Source organism: Nyctibius grandis, chromosome 2, assembly GCF_013368605.1.
Source record: "Nyctibius grandis isolate bNycGra1 chromosome 2, bNycGra1.pri, whole genome shotgun sequence".
NCBI lineage: Eukaryota > Metazoa > Chordata > Aves > Nyctibiiformes > Nyctibiidae > Nyctibius > Nyctibius grandis.
In genome coordinates, this window is record NC_090659.1 from 119,110,350 (window position 1) to 119,127,234 (window position 16,885).

The following is a 16,885-nucleotide window of genomic DNA, read 5'->3' on the forward strand; positions in this document are numbered from 1 at the left end:
GTATAAAGTTGGTAGCTTCTCAAAGAACCACCAGTCTGAGTGTTTCAGATATATCCATATCCGGTTTGAGACGCTGTAAACAGGTTTTCTAAAATCCTGAACACCTACTCCGTGCAAATGAGCCTTCTTCAAGGCACTTCAAGATGGGAAAGCCCAAATCACTAGCCACGTTAAAAACACTCAGCCTTTTGTATTTCCATAGTCCCTCCACAACTAAAGTAGCCTACAGGCAATGCATGGGGTCATCACTTTCGCAGAACCTCTCTGGGTCTTTTCCCACTCATTAGAGCGATGATTCCCCTTTGTTGTTGGATGTGTGACTGCTGATGAGCCTCAAAATATCTCTTGACCCACCAACCACCTTTTCTTATTATCCTAGCAGATAACCTTTCCATAACCTTTCCAGGACACTTCAGGATGCAGTCTCAGCCTGGAGGAACACTGCTCCCAGACCTCAGCTGAGGCTGGGAACAGGCTGACTACAGCGCCGCAAATCTGAGCGGCTTCAAACACTTGGTCAAGTTAGAAATCAATCATGTGCAAACGTGGCCTAATTTTCAGGCACGTTTCCATGTGCTGTGTGAAGCAGGCAAAGCTAGTTTTTGGCTCGGCATTAACTAATTTCAGCAGATTAAAATGGTACAGTATCTCACTTTGTTGTTTCAGCTGGCGTGGAAAATGCATCAGTAATTATCACAGGAAGCTAAGGAGGGGGGGAAGCACAATAGGAAGGGAGAGCTGGACCATACCCTGCTGCAGAACAAAGCAGGCTATGTCCTGCCAGGCAGCTCCTGAGCAGCACGCTTTCCCTCTGGGGATTTACCCGGCCTGAAGATAGACCTGGAGATGTTCTCAGTCCTGTATGGGTTCACCATTACCCGGACCTGCTGTGCCCTGCAGCAGAAGAGGCTCCTGCATTTTCTCTTGATGCTACTCCATTAACTATTTAAGGGCCAGCTCCCAGACTTGTGTCTGAATCACACACGGACTGCTAAACAAGCCAGGTCAGAACAGTATGGAATCCTGGGTGTAAATGGGCCTCAGTGCCTTGGGCTTAGTGGTACAGGACCCTAAAGATTTGGCCCATATCCTCTGTCATTTTGGGGATTGTAACATTTGGTCCCCTTTCCTCTCCTGCTTTTCTTGTTTGCTGTTTCTCTTGTTCACTGGATGCCATTGCAAACTCCTCCTTTGCAGTAAAGAACAGCATATGTCACCTCTGTGTTAAGCTGTCTGTGATAGAATCATAGAATTGTTTTGGTTGGAAAGGACCTTCAAGATCATCGAGTCCATCCGTTAACCCAGCACTGCCAAACCCACCACTAAACCACGTCCCTAAGCACCACATCTACACGGCTTTTAAATCCCTCCAGGGATGGGGACTCCACCACTTCCCTGGGCAGCCTGTTCCAGTGCTTGACAACCCTTTCGGTGAAGAAATTTTTCCTGATATCCAATCTAAACCTCCTCTGGCACAACTTGAGCCCGTTTCCTCTCGTTCTATCACTTGTTACCTGGGAGAAGAGACGGACACCCGCCTCGCTACAGTCTTCTTTCAGGTAGTTGTAGAGAGCAATAAGGTCTCCCCTCAGCCTCCTTTTCTCCAGACTAAACAACCCCAGTTCCCTCAGCCGCTCCTCATCACACTTGTGCTCCAGACCCTTCACCAGCTTCGTTGCCCTTCTTTGGACTCTCTCCAGCACCTCAATGTCTTTCTTGTAGTGAGGGGCCCAAAACTGAACACAGGATTCAAGGTGTGGCCTCACCAGTGCTGAGTACAGGGGGACGATCCCTGCCCTAGTCCTCCTGGCCACACTATTGTTGATACAACCCAGGATGCTATTGGCCTTCTTGGCCACCTGGGCACACTCCTGGCTCATATTCAGCCGGCCATCGATCAACACCTGGTAGCCTCTGCCTTTGTGGATGAGGGGGTTCGGTGTGCCCATCAGCAGAGCCTTGGTGCTGGCTAGCACTCTGCATGGGCAGGAGAGAGCACAGTGCTGCAGGCCAGCACTGCAACCTATTTTTAAGGCACTGGAATCTATAGTCCAAGCACTTCACAGTGCAAGGATTAAAATCAAGCACCTAGAGATGACCTTTAAGATGAGCTCTGCATCTGTCCATTGTCAGACAGCTCTTCACCATACCACCACCTCTTCTGGGTCACCAGTAGAGAAAGTGAGTTCCTTCTCTGAGCATCGATGCTTTGCATTCTACTGCTGTCCTCGTTATCTTGCTCCACACCATTTCTAGGTTTATTTTCTTAATGTTTTACAGAGGCCCTTTGGGGGAAGGAGAACAATAGCCCACAACCATGGAGGTGAAGACTTGGAGCTGCAAACACTTCAGTGGCTTTTTGCTTCAGCTTTGTTGTGTTTGACTTGATTATGTATTTGGAGGAGATCTGGACAGGCTCCACTCTGCTTTCCAGTAACAGGCGGAACTGCTGCAGGGAGTTAATGTGAACCAGGATTTGGAAAAGCCCCATGCTTCCTCTGCATCCATAAATTTAGATATATTTCTTGGCTGCCTTTTGCTGGAGCTGTTAAACTAGTGTTTGCTGTTCCCTTGGCCCTCATCTTGGCATGGTTTTGATGGGGTGAAGCGTAAGCAGGCAGGACAAGGGTAAAAAATAAAAGATTGGGCTGAATTTGGCCATCTCTTCCACCAGTGTGCTGTGGAGAAGGCAGAATCACCCACACGGGCATTGTATGAAGAAACGGGCAGCGGTGTGGCTGCATGCTCCCTTCGCTGCTGCTCTCGGAAGGACTCGGCATGGTGGTGATGCTCTGCTCCACTCAGCCTGGGGGAACTCCTGCCCCCAAGCATCTGTGGGGTCCCCGATTCCCCCCATGTCCCCTGCTTAGCCACTGGGTGCTGTCACACCCGGTACAGCCTTGACATCGGCGCTGGGCAGCACTTCCCTGTTGCACTTGTGCCAGTGCTGCCTGTAACTCCCATGTGCGAAGCCATTCGCCCCCGCTGTCTGCTCTCCATGCTCTGAAGGAAGGGTAAGGTCCCCTGGCGTGGGTGCCTCTGGGCTGCAGCCTTGTCCCTCTGTGCAGGGTCTTGAAGCTGTGGAGCAGATCCTTTTCCCCTGGTTCTGCTCCAGTGTTGCTCCACTGACATCTATTGGGGCTCGTTCTGACCTGCACTGGTGCAAGTGGAAAATCAGCCTCAGAGGGGGTTTCCTTAATGTTTTACAGTATTCTGAACGTGCCTGAGTGTCAGACGTTAATTCCTACAGGGATGGCCTGAGGGTACCTTAGTTTTAAATGCCTCTTTTCTTTGCTGGTCCTGTTGCTCTGGACTCCCCAGAGAGGCTCCTGAGGTCTGCTTGCTATTTTGTGCTATTACGTTGAGCGTTCACTTTGAGTCTTGGACAGACGGGATGACTTGCGAACATTTTCCTTTCTTCTCTCGGTGCCCCTCCATATCTCACCTCAGATACAGACCAGCCAAGCTGGCTCTTGCTGATTACTTAAGGAAGTAGCTATCTGCAACAGCAGCATTCAGTCTCTTTGGAAAACAGATAGACCAGCGTGTTGAAGGGTAGTTGATTTTTTCTTGCCACAGCTCACAGTGAGGGGTTTTTCCCCCCTTCTATCTCATTTTAAGGTCTTTTTGGAATTGAAGTGCAATGATTAGCCAATTCCTTATACGAACCAGCTGTGAACTCCCCTCTGTAGAGATGCTCTATTGTTCCGTGCTCAGAAATTGTAATTATCAAAGAAAAATATTGAGCTGAGGCCAAGGTACAGTAACTTTGTTACTTGAGTAATGGGGGTGAGATGCAGTTTGGGAAACGTGGAGGAATTAGAAACACATTGGAGAGAGAGGAGGAGGATTAGGAATGGCAGAGCTGAACAGAGCCCTGCTGTTAGTCAGAGCTGCGGAGCAAGTGCAGGGGGATGAGTAACGGCACACCCAGTCCCACAGGTCTCTGCTTCACAAAATGCACACTGCTCTGCAGACTGGATCCGTGCCCCCTTTCTTTCCATACGCCCCACTTCTCAAATTCCTGCTAGTCACATCTTTAAAAAGACCCAGAGTCCCTCTGCTGAATGTCCCACGAGCTTTTTCCCTTTAAATGGGTTTGCAGATACCAGCATTCGTCCCATCAGACTTCTTGACGATCACAGGGTATAAAGCAATTTTGCCTGGGTCAGGACCAAGAGAAACAAGATATTTCTCCTGTTACATTTCTTTCTTTTAAATACGTTCCAGGCTTCTATTGCTGCTAATGCTGTGACCTGACACTTACACTGTTGCACTGTAATTGTTCCACTTTTTGGGATTTTTCCCTCTGATCAGTTCCCCGCTCCCACCCACACAGGGATTTGGGGATTTCTGTGCAAAGTTAGCCTGGGAGATAGCGTGTGACCATGTGTGAGCGTAGGCGTAGGTGTTCATATTCTACTGCACGTCACAAGCTCGGCGTCGCTGACAGCTGTGGGACCCTGGTCTCACCCCACTTCTTTGCAGTTCAGACTGCCAGGGTGGGATCCCTTCCTCCACAGGTCAGATGTCTGCAATAGAAGCATCTACATGTATTCCCGTTATCTTCTCTCTCTTAAAAAACCTGGTGGTAGTGACTTTTAGGGTGCTTTTCATTGGAGTCAGTTCAGGTGTCAGGCTTTAGCCTGAACAGGGTCATACCTATTTGTTCAGAGGAGTCCCATCCTTAGCATCTGGCACGGCAGTGAGCCAAGCAGTCCTGCTGATTATAGACTTTCCAAAATACAGAGAATGAGCATGAGCTAGCTATATGACACCCATAAAAAGCAAAATCTAAAAACTAGGCCATTATCTTGTGTTCCCTTAAATTCCTTGGATGTCCATTATCTTCCTCTGTATCTTTTCTAGTCCAATGGCATGGCGTTTTGCCAGGTAAATACATTACTCTAAATACAACTTGAAAAGGCAGAGATTTCGTGCAGGAGAAGCAAGAGGAAATCTTTCACATACATCCTTCAGTTGTCTGAGCTGACATGATGATGCTGCAGCAGCAGAGGACTCAGAGGCTGGTTCCCTTCCCATCAACTCCCCTTTAAACTGACTGAACTCAGATGGTCTGGGTCTGGAAATAAAATGATACAAACTGTTTTCTGAGCTCGTGGAGGGAAATCATCCTTGGTGCTGAAGCAAGTGTCCCAAGTGATTCATTGCAAGAAAGGGGCTTACGAAGCCACCAACTGTAGGTCTAGTCCATTTTGTGTTTAAGACACGAATGCTTGCAGTGCCTTCATGAGTAAGAAGTGGTGCTGCTGCCGTTCTGCACTGGTGTGCCTGTGCATGGACACCACGGCGTTAATGTTTGCTGCGCGAATGTGGCTGCTGCCACCTCTGCTAAACCAGAATCACTCTTAAGTGGCACTAATTATTAATTTTTGGAGAACTAAACTCATCTGAGTTACAAATGCAAAATGTCGGTGAGCTGATGGTACTGATAAACACTTCTGGTCTGGCCAATAAAGATTTTCTTTATCAGAGTAGCTTATATAGGTTCCCTAAACAAAATAAGCCATGTCAATAAAAGTTACTGCTCTGCCAGAGTAACTGTGCTCCCGCTGGGTTTTCTGCTTGGATGGAAATAACGAGAGAGTAAATCATTCCCCAATGCCATGATGTACCGGTAGATCTCTAGTTTAGCTGTGGCTTTTGCACTGAAGGAAAAGGAGCAGGTACAGCTGAATGGAGTTCTCGGTCCTTGAGAGATGAGGCAGCACCATCTGCTGGTTTCACAGTCACGGTCATGCTGTGGTCATGGGCTGCTCTGTGTCCCAACCCAGCTGTTCACTGATGGCCAGCAGCACCCTAAGGACCCTGCAAGGGGTCTCACTGAAGCACTGGCTGATTGAAGCTCTGAGGCACTGGCTGATTAAATGGGCAGGAAAAAAGGAGATGCTGGAAATTTGGTGAAATCAGGTTTATTAGCCTAAAAGGGTTCGTCGTCCGCCCCACCCAGGACCAACCACACAAGACTTGTTACTTGTGGACTCCCTGATTTCTCACAAAGCTTCTGAAGATGAGAATGGAGAGACCAGCATTAGATCTGGGGCCAACATCAGAGCTGAGGCACATCCAAACTGGTATCCTTTAAAAGGCTGAGGAATAAAACTAATGGACTCAATCATCCTTATGGGTCCCTTCCAACTTGAGGTATTCTATCATAAAACTGCCACCTTCATTCCTAGCTCACCTTTCACACTTGTATCCAGCTTGCCCAGCTGACCTGAGATACCACCAGTGCCTGAATCCTCATTAGTCCATGCCTTACTTGATTTCTTCCCATCATGTTCCTTCACCTGGGATAGGACATAAGGTGAATGCTATATGTGATTGATGTGGGCTGAAGGCAGGTTCATTCAGCCTAGGCATCTGCCTCCCCTGATGGATGGAAAGCTGTGCATATCACGGTGGCTGTAACAGCAGGACTCTGCTCTCCATATGCTGGATTCTTTCTCACTAATCTGGGACCAACTCGTGTTCTCAGTGACTCCTTAACGCTTGGCAGTGAGGCATGGTGGCTCTGAGTCAGGGTATGAGAGTATCAGGGAAGTAAAAAAGGAGAAGATGGTGCTGGGCTGTGAAGGTAAATGACAAGAAGAGGATGGTAATTCCATGATCACAGAGGATTTTTTTACAAGGGTGCCCAAGTTCAGACCACCACTCTGCTACAGATGTCTTATATGACCTTAGACAAGTCACGTGCATCTTAAACCTGTGGGAGTTAAGTATTAACTTCTGGCATTCTAGGATTCAGTGTCCCTTTGACTATATGTAGAGGGAAATTGGTGTTCTTCTGCCTTGCAGGGGTCTTCTGAGGATTAATATTTCAGAGTAGGGAAGGCACTCTGATCCTTTAGTAACAGGATCTAAGAGAATGATTCCTACCACAAGGTTTCTGACAGCATATGAGTAGGGTAGGCAATCCATTTGCCAGGATGTCCATTTCATGGTGTTTCTCTCTTTTCAGGCACTGCGTCTGTTGCAGTCGCTGGCATCTTAGCAGCCTTAAGAATCACAAAGAACAAGCTCTCTGACCATAAGTTTGTTTTCCAGGGAGCTGGAGAGGTAAGAATGTTCTTGAGTTTGTTCCTAAATATGATCTAAATTCATAGATAGAAGTCATAGAGAGAGAAAAGTCAACCATGAAACTTCCTGCGAGGCTTGGCTTCATGAAAACAAAGCACAGAAGCAGGCTCCTTGTCGCTGGGCAGGAGCGGGCCCCACAGGTGGATCTTGCTACTGCTCAGAAGTTGCCAACAATCTTTCAGTGACCTCTTGGCCCATGAGTTCTGAGCAGACTTCCTAGATGCTACGAGGCTGCCCATGTGTCAGTGGGGCTTTACGTACCTTGAGGGAAGTCCCTTATGAGGCAGGGTGCTGCAAGAACATTAAGAGGCTGGTTTGAGTCCTCAGGGTTAGCATTTAGGGTAAACCAGAGCCTCTTTAGCAATAGAGTCAAATGGACTCAGACTCAAAGAACTCTAAGAACGTAACCTCACTTTTTGGAGTCAGTCATATTGCCCCCACGGCAGAAGGCAGGTAGTCTGTATGGGACCTTGCTCAAAGAGAGAGGGGGAAGAAAAAGTCTCTAAAGCCTGGACTGTGGACTAAAGGCGTTGGTCCAGGTCCTGGCTCAGCTCTCGCCCACCTTTGGGACTTCGGGCTCTTTCTCCACCCCTCCTGACAATCATGTTTGTGCTGTGGCACAGAAATCCTCCTGCCTTCTTAGTCCCCATCTGGACAGAAGGGCTGGGCACAGCTGTAGGACCACTGACACACACAGCATGTCCAGGGCTGCTTCCTTAGGCAGGAACGGGAGAAGAGGACTTTCCTCTTGGCAGTACTTCAGATGCAGCAATCCCACTTTGCTTTGAGTTCCTCTGTACTGGCATTGTCACCGATGTTTGTTCAGTGTCTGCCCCCTTTCCTCCCCTGCAACAGCTGGTTTAAATGATGGAGGCAGCCTCTGGCCTGTCAAGGTACCACCTCCATTGCTCCAGCCTCATGGGCAGCCTGCTCCACTGGAAAATTGTTTTTTGTTTTAATTTATGGCAGCACCGACAATGCTAAAATCAGCCCATTCCATGGCACCGTACAACTGTGGAGCAGAAAGCCTCAGTGCATTGTGCAGTGCTGGGGGATGACCCAACACATCTCTCACTTGGAACCTCTTCCCCCAAAAAGATGTTGATATGTTTATATGATGTGTTCCAGGCTGCAATGGGCATAGCTCATCTCATTCTCATGGCCATGGAAAAAGAAGGAATTTCACAAGAGGATGCCATCAAAAAAATCTGGATGGTGGACTCCAAGGGACTGATTGTGAAGGTAAATTTTTCTCCAGAGCTGAGCTCCACTCCCTTGCCACCTCCTGCAAGCTAGAAAGAGGCCAGAGCAGGCAGACACCTTGGACCCCTTCTCAGCCCTGCAGTTTCACTGGTGTTGGCAGAGCTGTTCCTGCTTTCAGAGGACTAGGTCTCGTGGTGACAACAGTGTACCAGCAGCACTGGCTGCCCTAAAGGCAATGCTCTGGGCTGGGCCTCTAAAGTGGTAGGACACATTGCTGGCCATGGTCTCCAGCAGTGCGGAAGTCTCGCATATCGTATGAGGTGTTACAACAGCAACATTGTGCCCTGCTTGGTGATCCAGCCTGGCCCAGCTCTACTCTGCACTCCCTGGGTCCTCAGGACCTCTGCCCTTGTCCCTCCTCAGACTTGAGGAGACTCGTGCGACATGTACGATTCCTCTGCCCTGGCAGCCAGATCCTTCATCCACACAATCAATGTATTTTGGAGAGCGAGAGGAACAGAGACCAGCCCCACCATGACATTACACCAACAGCTCAATGCCTGACTGGCTGATGCTGAGGATCTGCTCTGAGGAATCTGCTTTAGGTAGAGGGCTGAGAGATGAAATGAACTCATGAGTTACTACGGTATGTCTGTACCTTTTACCAACAGACCAAGGTTTGACTCCTTCTTTTTCCTCACAGGGTAGGAGCCACCTGAACCATGAGAAAGAAATGTTTGCCCAGGACCACCCCAGTGTGAACATGCTGGAAGAGGTTGTGGAGAAAGTGAAGCCTACGGCAATTATAGGTGGAGTTCCTTTAGCGCGACCTTTTCACGTCAATTCAGTTCTTAGAAGAGTTTCTGTCTTTCTTCCAGGGCCTCCTTTTGTTCTCCCAGTCAAAATCAAATGAGCTTTTTTAGAATCACAGAATCATTTTGGTTGGAAAGGGCCTTTAAGATCATCAAGTCCAACTGTTAACCCAGCACTGCCAAGTCCACCACTAAACCATGTCCCTAAGCACCACATCTACTCATCTTTTAAATACCTCCAGGGATGGTGACTCCACCACTTCCCTGGGCAGCCTGTGCCAATGCTTGATAACCCTTTTGATGGAGAAATTTTTCCTGATATCAAATCACACAACACAGGTCTATGTGGCCAGATGGGATCCACCCAAGGGTACTGAGAGAGCTTCCAGAAGTGCTCACCAAGGGACTTTCCATCATTTATCAGCAGTCCTGGCCATGGACAGGGCACCCATGTGACCCCCGTTTTGTCAGTTGAGTTCTCCACGTCCTTTTCCCTTCGACCGTGGAGCACAGGCTTCCTCTCTTTTGGAGCTGAAGGAGCCCTTGCAGACAGGGCTGCAGAGGGAAGTGCTGTGGGAGGCAGGATCTGGGGCTCTCGGCAGTGAACATGGCCCTGGCAGGCTGGGCAGGGCAAGGATGACAACAGGCAGCTGGGGCAGGTCTTTGGGAGGAGAAGTCCTGAGCCTTTAGGAGGCAAAGTGCCGCAGCCAGACTGGCGTAAACGCTGATCGCCACTCTGCCCAGAGGAGCAGAGCACTTTGAGACAGGCTAATTTCTCCATAATATGAAAAAGAAACATTCCCACCAGCCTCTCCAGAGATGGAGCCTGTTCCCTCCTGCAGTTCATTTACCAGTAGAGGCATTTGAGAAGGATCAGCCCAATGCACTGAAGTCAGACAGTCGGAAAGCACCACCTCACTCTGCTGCTGTTGTTTTAGGTGTCGCAGCCATTGCAGGAGCTTTCACTGAGAAGATTTTGAAGGACATGGCAGCCTTCAATGAGAGGCCCATCGTGTTTGCCCTGAGCAACCCCACAAGTAAAGCGGAGTGCACAGCGGAGCAGTGCTACCGCCTCACCGAGGTACTGGAGCTCAGCATAGGGGAGCTGGGTGCTCCGGGTACACTGTGGCCACGACTGTACCAAGGAAACCACAGTGGTGCATGGTGGGCGGTCAAGTGACAGTGGGAATGAGTTGAAACAAAAGAGGTTCAAGCTGGTCATGAAGAAAAACTTGCACACTGTGAGGGGAGTCAGGAGGTGGAAGAGGGGCCCAGACTGCTCATGTAGTCTCTGTTCTTGCAGGTTTTAAAGACCAGGCTGGATAAAGCCCTGAGCAACCTGGTCTGATTTCATAGCTGACCTTTCTGTGAGCAGGAGTTTGGGTCCCTACCACCCTGAATTACTTTGTAATCCTCTAAAGAAAGCACTTCCCTCCTTCACCCACAGATGTCTGAGGTGTCCCATCCTCCCAGGTTACTGTCCCCTGTGTTTTGCCACCCCAGTTGTTTGTGTAACAGTTTCATCACCCAACTCGGGCTCAAAGTCACTGAAGAATTACTGTTATGTGGATTGACTTGGGTTGAGAGAGGAGGCCTTGTCTCACTCTCCCCTTTGACCCCCACCACCACCTGCTGCTGGTTGGGGCAATCACACAGTCCCCAGACCTTTATCCCACATGAGTCCCTCTTCACACTCAAGAGATGGTTGATAGAGAGGAAGAGAGACTCCTTCTCAGCAAGTTCAGAGCACTTGCAGTTGGGCAGTGCAAGCACCCACTCAGCGCTCAGTGGCCCTCTCCATCGCCCTGTTCATGGCCCTCTCCATGGCCCTGTTCATGGCCTTGTCCATGGCTCTGGGGATCAGGCCCTCCAGAAAGTATCAATTGGAGATGGCTCTGGTGGAGATGCCTCTCACTGACTGGCTGGAGATGTGTCCACTTGGTCACCAGAGTCCCCTGAGGACAGATCGTGGCAAGCAGCAGAAATGTAAGATGACTCTTCTGAATTTGCATGCCTCTTTCTCTCTCTTGTCAGGGACGGGGAATATTTGCAAGTGGGAGTCCATTCTCAAAGGTAACCCTGCCCAATGGACAGACCTTCTTCCCTGGCCAAGGAAACAACGCCTACGTCTTCCCAGGAGTGGCACTGGGAGTCATCGCCTGCGGAGTCCGGCACATCTCTGACGATATCTTCCTCATCACAGCAGAGGTTTCCAGCTGGCATTTAACTCATAATTTTAAAAAGATTGTAAGAGGCAGATGCACCTACTTCAGGTGTTTTCAAGAACCTGGCCTGGGGTGACGCGTTGAGTGGAAATGGCACGGCCTCAGCAAAAGGCCGCAGCCTTTCCCAGTCTCAGGGAAAGCTCAAGCTTCCATCGCACCTACAGAGGTGCGGGAGCCATGACAGGGTTCTCATTCTCCACAACCACTGCCCTGACACAGCACTTCCATCATTCTGGCTCCGGTTTTAAGTCTGTAACGAAACGTGTGCACACACGTATTTTGAATAGTTCAGCAGTTCCCACCGAGAACTAGTCCCAGCTCTGCCGCTGCTGAGGTTTCAGCCACGTATCGTGTAATGCCAGTGAGTGTGATACGTGCTTGAGACCATCTTTACAAACTACCTTTCTCTTCTTTCTAGTCTATTGCTGCTGAGGTGACAGAGCAGAATCTTGCTGAAGGAAGGCTCTATCCCCCCTTGGACAGCATCAGAGAGGTGTCTCTCAAAATTGCTGTGAAAGTGAGTATTTCCACTTTTATTTCCACTTTCCATGGTAGGGGGGCAAGAATTGTCTTGGTTTCATTCTTGCTTTGTGTTTTTTTTAATTCAACCTACTCTACAGCCTAAAGCAATGATTCTCAGGAATCCTTCCAGCCAGAATTGCTGCTTTGATTTCTCCTATCATTAAAGCCCAAATGGGTAAAATGCCTCCTGATTCTGGGTGCCTCACAGCTGACAAAGCTCTGCCTTATTGCTTGGAGCTGTGGGCACTCAGCACTTCTAAAAATCAAGTGTAGGGTCAAATTCAAACATGACGCAAATTACCAAAAGGTTTTAGGTTCCAAATTGCTATTTTGGCACCTCTCCTCCTGTATTCGATGGGGGCCTAAATACCTAAATACTATTCCAGCTCTGGGCTTGTTGTCTAGTTGTGGGATTGGTGCCCTGTGTACATCAAATTTGTCATTCTCTTTCAGAGGACACCCACTGAGAATCACAGTGGCCTTCTGGGAGTTACTGATGGATGCACAGTGTAGCTAAGGAGCTTAAGGGTGTGAGCAGAGGCGGTTAAAGGGCTGCTCTCCTTCTTTAATTGCACGCTCCAACCATTTAGCCAGGGCAGGGGTGTGCATTTCTAAACAGGCAGTAATTGCAGGCAGCTTGTATTCCCTCAGCCAAGGGATGCAGTGCAGCTGACTCAGGGAATTGCATAAAGAGAAAAAAGCAAAAAAAAAAAGGACATGATTTTGAGGGGAGGAAAGAGGGGCCAAACTGCAGTTGGTTTCAACTTCATAACGTGCCAACTTGATTTCATCAGCTCGTTTTGCTTATCTTTTTGCAGATTGTTGACTGGGCCTACAAGCATGGTCTTGCTTCTTGGTACCCCGAGCCAGAAGACAAGGAAGCCTTTGTGAAACAGCTTGTTTACAGTCCTGATTACGATTCGTTTGTTATTGATGATTACAGGTGGCCCCCCGCAGCCATGCAAACACAAGATGTCTGAGGTTTTGTGAGAACTGTTTTCTCCTTTTTACCATTGGTTCCCATGGTTCATACCATTGCTGATACAAATGCACCTCCAGGCTTACAGAATGATAAAAGTAAATTAATCCAAGTAGTTTTTTACTTGCTATTTTTTCTCTATGGGAGCATATCAGTAGGGAATAAAACAGGGTCCGAGCTGGGCAGTCACGACTCCAAGGAGAGAGACAGACTATGGCTGCAGCCCATCCCGGTCCATCAGCCCTGCATATTGCTGTTTGCTTAACATACTGCCCGGCTCTCAGCTCAGCTGCCTCCGGAGAAGCTGCCTGGGCCACCTCGGAAGCAGAGGATCCCATTCCTAGCCGGAGTGCCTGCAGGAAGGCAAAGCTGTGCTGCAGAGCTGTCTTGCAGGCTTCTCTGGTGCAGCTCAAAATTGGGGTGTTCGTAGCCCCTTCCTGCCCTCAGCTCAAAGTACTCTCTGGGCTGAGGTGCCCAGGGGACAGCAAGGATTCCTCCAGAACACCAGGCCTGGGCTGCCCCCACGAGGAATTTTCTGCCTTCCCACCATACGTGGCCATTCCCTTTCCCAGGGAAGTTGTCCCAAGTGTCACAGCTTTGGAGGCCCGAGTCCTGTCCCCAGGAGCAATATCCCTGACCACTAGAGCAAAGAGGATCGACACTGGAAAGAAGACAATCACTGAAAACAGGTTCCAAGAGCCTCATGCCCCACACCCACGGTGCATTGCTGGGGCCACAGCACATCCTCCCAGCTGCCGTGAGCAGAAACAACAGACAATGCAGCCATCAGGGTGCAAATAGAGCAGAGAGGGACCTTTTCAGGACCTGCTGCTCGATGGGCAGTGGAAGGTGGGGGGCTTGTGAGGAGCTCAGGCTGTTGTCAGGACCTTCTGAAGGAGCTCTAGACTCCTCTCAGTCCCCTGGCAGCAGCAGTTCAGCATGCACCCCAGGGCCCCAGGAAAAGTTTCTATCTATCTCCTGAACCCATGCAAGGTTCTCTAACAGCTGGAAGGTGAGTTTCTGCACATGGAGGAACTCCTGGCCCTCCATGGACAAATAGTGGTTAATAAGGCAGAAGGTGCCCAGCCCGGGTATTGTGACACCCTGAAATGAGGGAGAAAATGAAGAACAGGGCTCAGTATTTCTCAGACGGGACATAGCTTCTCCGAGCAAGGCTGTTGTGCCCTGGCCGCTGCTCATGGGGAAGGGGCTGGACGGTGGCAGTCCGGAGAGCTTTGGAGACGGCCTCACCATGTTGGTCTTTTTCACCTTCCTCCAGAGGTGCTCCAGAGCAAAGCAAACGCCCTCGGCTAGGGAGAGCCCCCCAGGGCTTTCCCCACTCATTGGAAATGATAAGATGAGGAAACGGCCTCAAGCTGTGCCAGGAGAGTTTAGATTGGATATCAGGAAAAATTTATTCACTGAAAGGGTTGTCAAGGACTGGAACAGGCTGCCCAAGGAAGTGGTGGAATCACCATCCCTGGAGGTATTTAAAAGACGTATAGATATGGTGCTTAGGGGCATGGTTTAGTGGCGGACTGGGCAGTGCTGGGTTAACGGTGGGACTCGATGATCTTAAAGGTCCTTTCCAACCAAAACCATTCTATGATTCTATGACTTTCTTGGAGACAGAAGGCTGCAGGGCTTGTCCTGAGCTTGGGGCAAACTCCACTGGGAGGCCTACCATGCCATCGAGTGACAGCTCCTGGCTTGGCACCTCCATCTAAACCAGGTTCTGTCCTTTTGCTTGCCCCATAGCTGAAGAAGCAGGCTGACAAGCTGAAGCTGCTGGGAGCCAGCGTATCCTCCCTGCATCTTGGGGAGCTGGAAAGGAAGGGAAAGGCTGACAAGAGCACCCCAAGTTCAATATTTATGAGAAAAAGTAAATTTGACTAAGAGGGATATCTTTTAGGGTTTTTTGCCCTGAATATACAAAGGAATGAGAATAAGTCACCACCTGAGATTTAAATGTGTATGAGACACTTGTCTCCTATAGCACCTCATACAGAGATCTATCCTAATCAGTTAGTCACTGAGCTGCATTAAACTGCTTTCTATCAGCTCTACAAGCTTAATGGTGCAGTAAAAAAACATATTAATCAAAAGTTCAAGTTAGATTTTTATATACTGGTAGCAGAGGTTACAAATAACACAAGCAAAATCTCAGTTGAGATTGAGCGCTTGCAAACCAACTGCTTTCTAGCTGTCCAGCCTCCCGTACTGAGGGACAATAAGACACATCTCAGAAATCACAGGTGACAGTCACAGTTCATTCTTTTGAATTTTACTCACAATTCTGAAAAAAAAAACCAGCTTTCCCTGTGCACTCATACATAACTACACTCGAAATTACTGTTTGGGGTACAAATGCATTGGGCTTGGCCATCTCGGGTACTTAAAGATCATTTTCTCCTCTCCTTGATTCACACCTCATCTACTACAGGCTCTGCAAATTGCCCAAATGTTGCAAATTGCTATTCCAAAAGATGGGCACCTTATCTGTTACAAAAAGCTGTGACCTTTTTTTCTTAGTCAAACATGAACATTAAATATCGTACAAGAAATCTGCTTATTTGGAGCTCCTGGGAAGGAAGGCTATGCCCACCCTGGGAGCTTCCTCGCCAAGGCTGGGGCGTTGTGTTCCCAACATGTAGGATTCAAAGGGAACCACTTGAGGGCTGTAGAGGACTTCTGTCTATAGCGTCTGCCTGGCTGAAAAGGTCCTGTCAGTGGTACGTCACGTTTTACCAGGGACTTACTAGTGGCAATGAATATTTTTTTCTTGCCCAGTGTTGCACACGAAAACCCTCCTGCAGAGGCATTCCTTATTGAAAGCAGAAATTGCTGTGTGGCTGCTCTAAAAAGCACATTAACTAGTAAAAGAGATCAAATCAGTGTAGGAAAACTAGAAATTGAATATTGTGGGACTTTTAGCTGCTGTCTGTGTTTTGTTTTCTAATTGAAAGCAAGGATATTTCTAGCAGATCATTTTGGATTTCTCTGTTTGCTTCCCCTTTTTCTCTCAGCAACAGAACAAGTACTTTATCCCTGAGTTCTTGTTCTTTTCCTTTGAAAAATTAATGGGGTGACTTGAAACCAGTGGCAAAAATGGCATAAATACAAGAAAAGGAGCTCAATACAGGTAATAATTTGGCAATATTAATACCTGTTTCAGAATGGACCCAGAATGGATCACTATGGCATCCTAACATGATGCTAAGCCTAGCAATTGACTGATTCCTGAATTACCTCTGCCAGAAAAAAACCCTTAACTTCTCATTGCTTAGTCACTGATGTCCCTCCTCTTGTTTAACAAAATTGCATCTTATTTATCATCCCAGCTGGTCTGGATTAGTCAGGTAGGCTTTGTCCCATAGTAAAACATGTTCTTCCTTCCATCAGGGCCCATCTGTCAGCCCAGGCAGGGCATCGCTCGGAGCACTCTGCCACAGGCTCCAGCCCTGGCTCATCCCCAGCATCCAGGAGCCAGGGTGTGGCTCTGACAACCAAAGGATCTCTGAACGATACCATAAAAATAAATTATATCAAGGTCAGGTTTAGACTGGATATCAGGAAAAATGTCTTCACGGAAAGGGTTGTCAAGCATTGGAACAGGCTGCCCACGGAAGTGGTGGAGTCACCATCCCTGGAGGTATTTAAAAGGTGAGTAGATGTGGTGCTTAGGGACATGGTTTAGTGGTGGACTTGGCAGTGCTGGGTTAACGGTTGGACTTGATGATCTTAAAGGTCCTTTCCAACCAAAACGATTCTATGATTCTGTGTTCCTCTGGCCCAACTTTTACTTCAGCCCTTTTGCCGGGTGTTTCAGCTGACTCTAGGCCTGAAGGATCATCTAATCCACAACAAAATATTAATCACAGATTTTTGGATAAAATTCAGGCTATCTGGTCATCACATTTGTGCTTAGCACACCAGGCGCATTCTTACAAGCAGCCACACCGAATTAATCCTCAACTCTTTAAGTCATTTTCTGAGGCTTCTTCCTCACAAGCTTTGACTTCATGTGCAAATCGGGAGACGTT

The 16,885-nt window shown here is 48.5% G+C and overlaps 1 protein-coding gene across 3 annotated transcripts in view; it reads left to right on the top strand.

Annotated features, from left to right (window-relative positions):
• The window catches only part of ME3 (malic enzyme 3), a 149,552-nt gene extending 136,598 nt beyond the window's left edge, over positions 1-12,954 (top strand). For all 3 annotated transcript variants that reach the window (XM_068424671.1, XM_068424667.1, XM_068424664.1), the window contains 7 exons: positions 6,983-7,080; positions 8,230-8,343; positions 9,008-9,113; positions 10,055-10,197; positions 11,151-11,324; positions 11,760-11,858; positions 12,682-12,954. In XM_068424671.1, coding sequence (XP_068280772.1) covers positions 6,983-7,080; positions 8,230-8,343; positions 9,008-9,113; positions 10,055-10,197; positions 11,151-11,324; positions 11,760-11,858; positions 12,682-12,843 — 896 coding nt within the window. In that variant the 3' untranslated portion in view covers positions 12,844-12,954. The remainder of the gene's footprint in view (positions 1-6,982; positions 7,081-8,229; positions 8,344-9,007; positions 9,114-10,054; positions 10,198-11,150; positions 11,325-11,759; positions 11,859-12,681) is intronic.
• Positions 12,955-16,885: the final 3,931 nt, after the last annotated feature.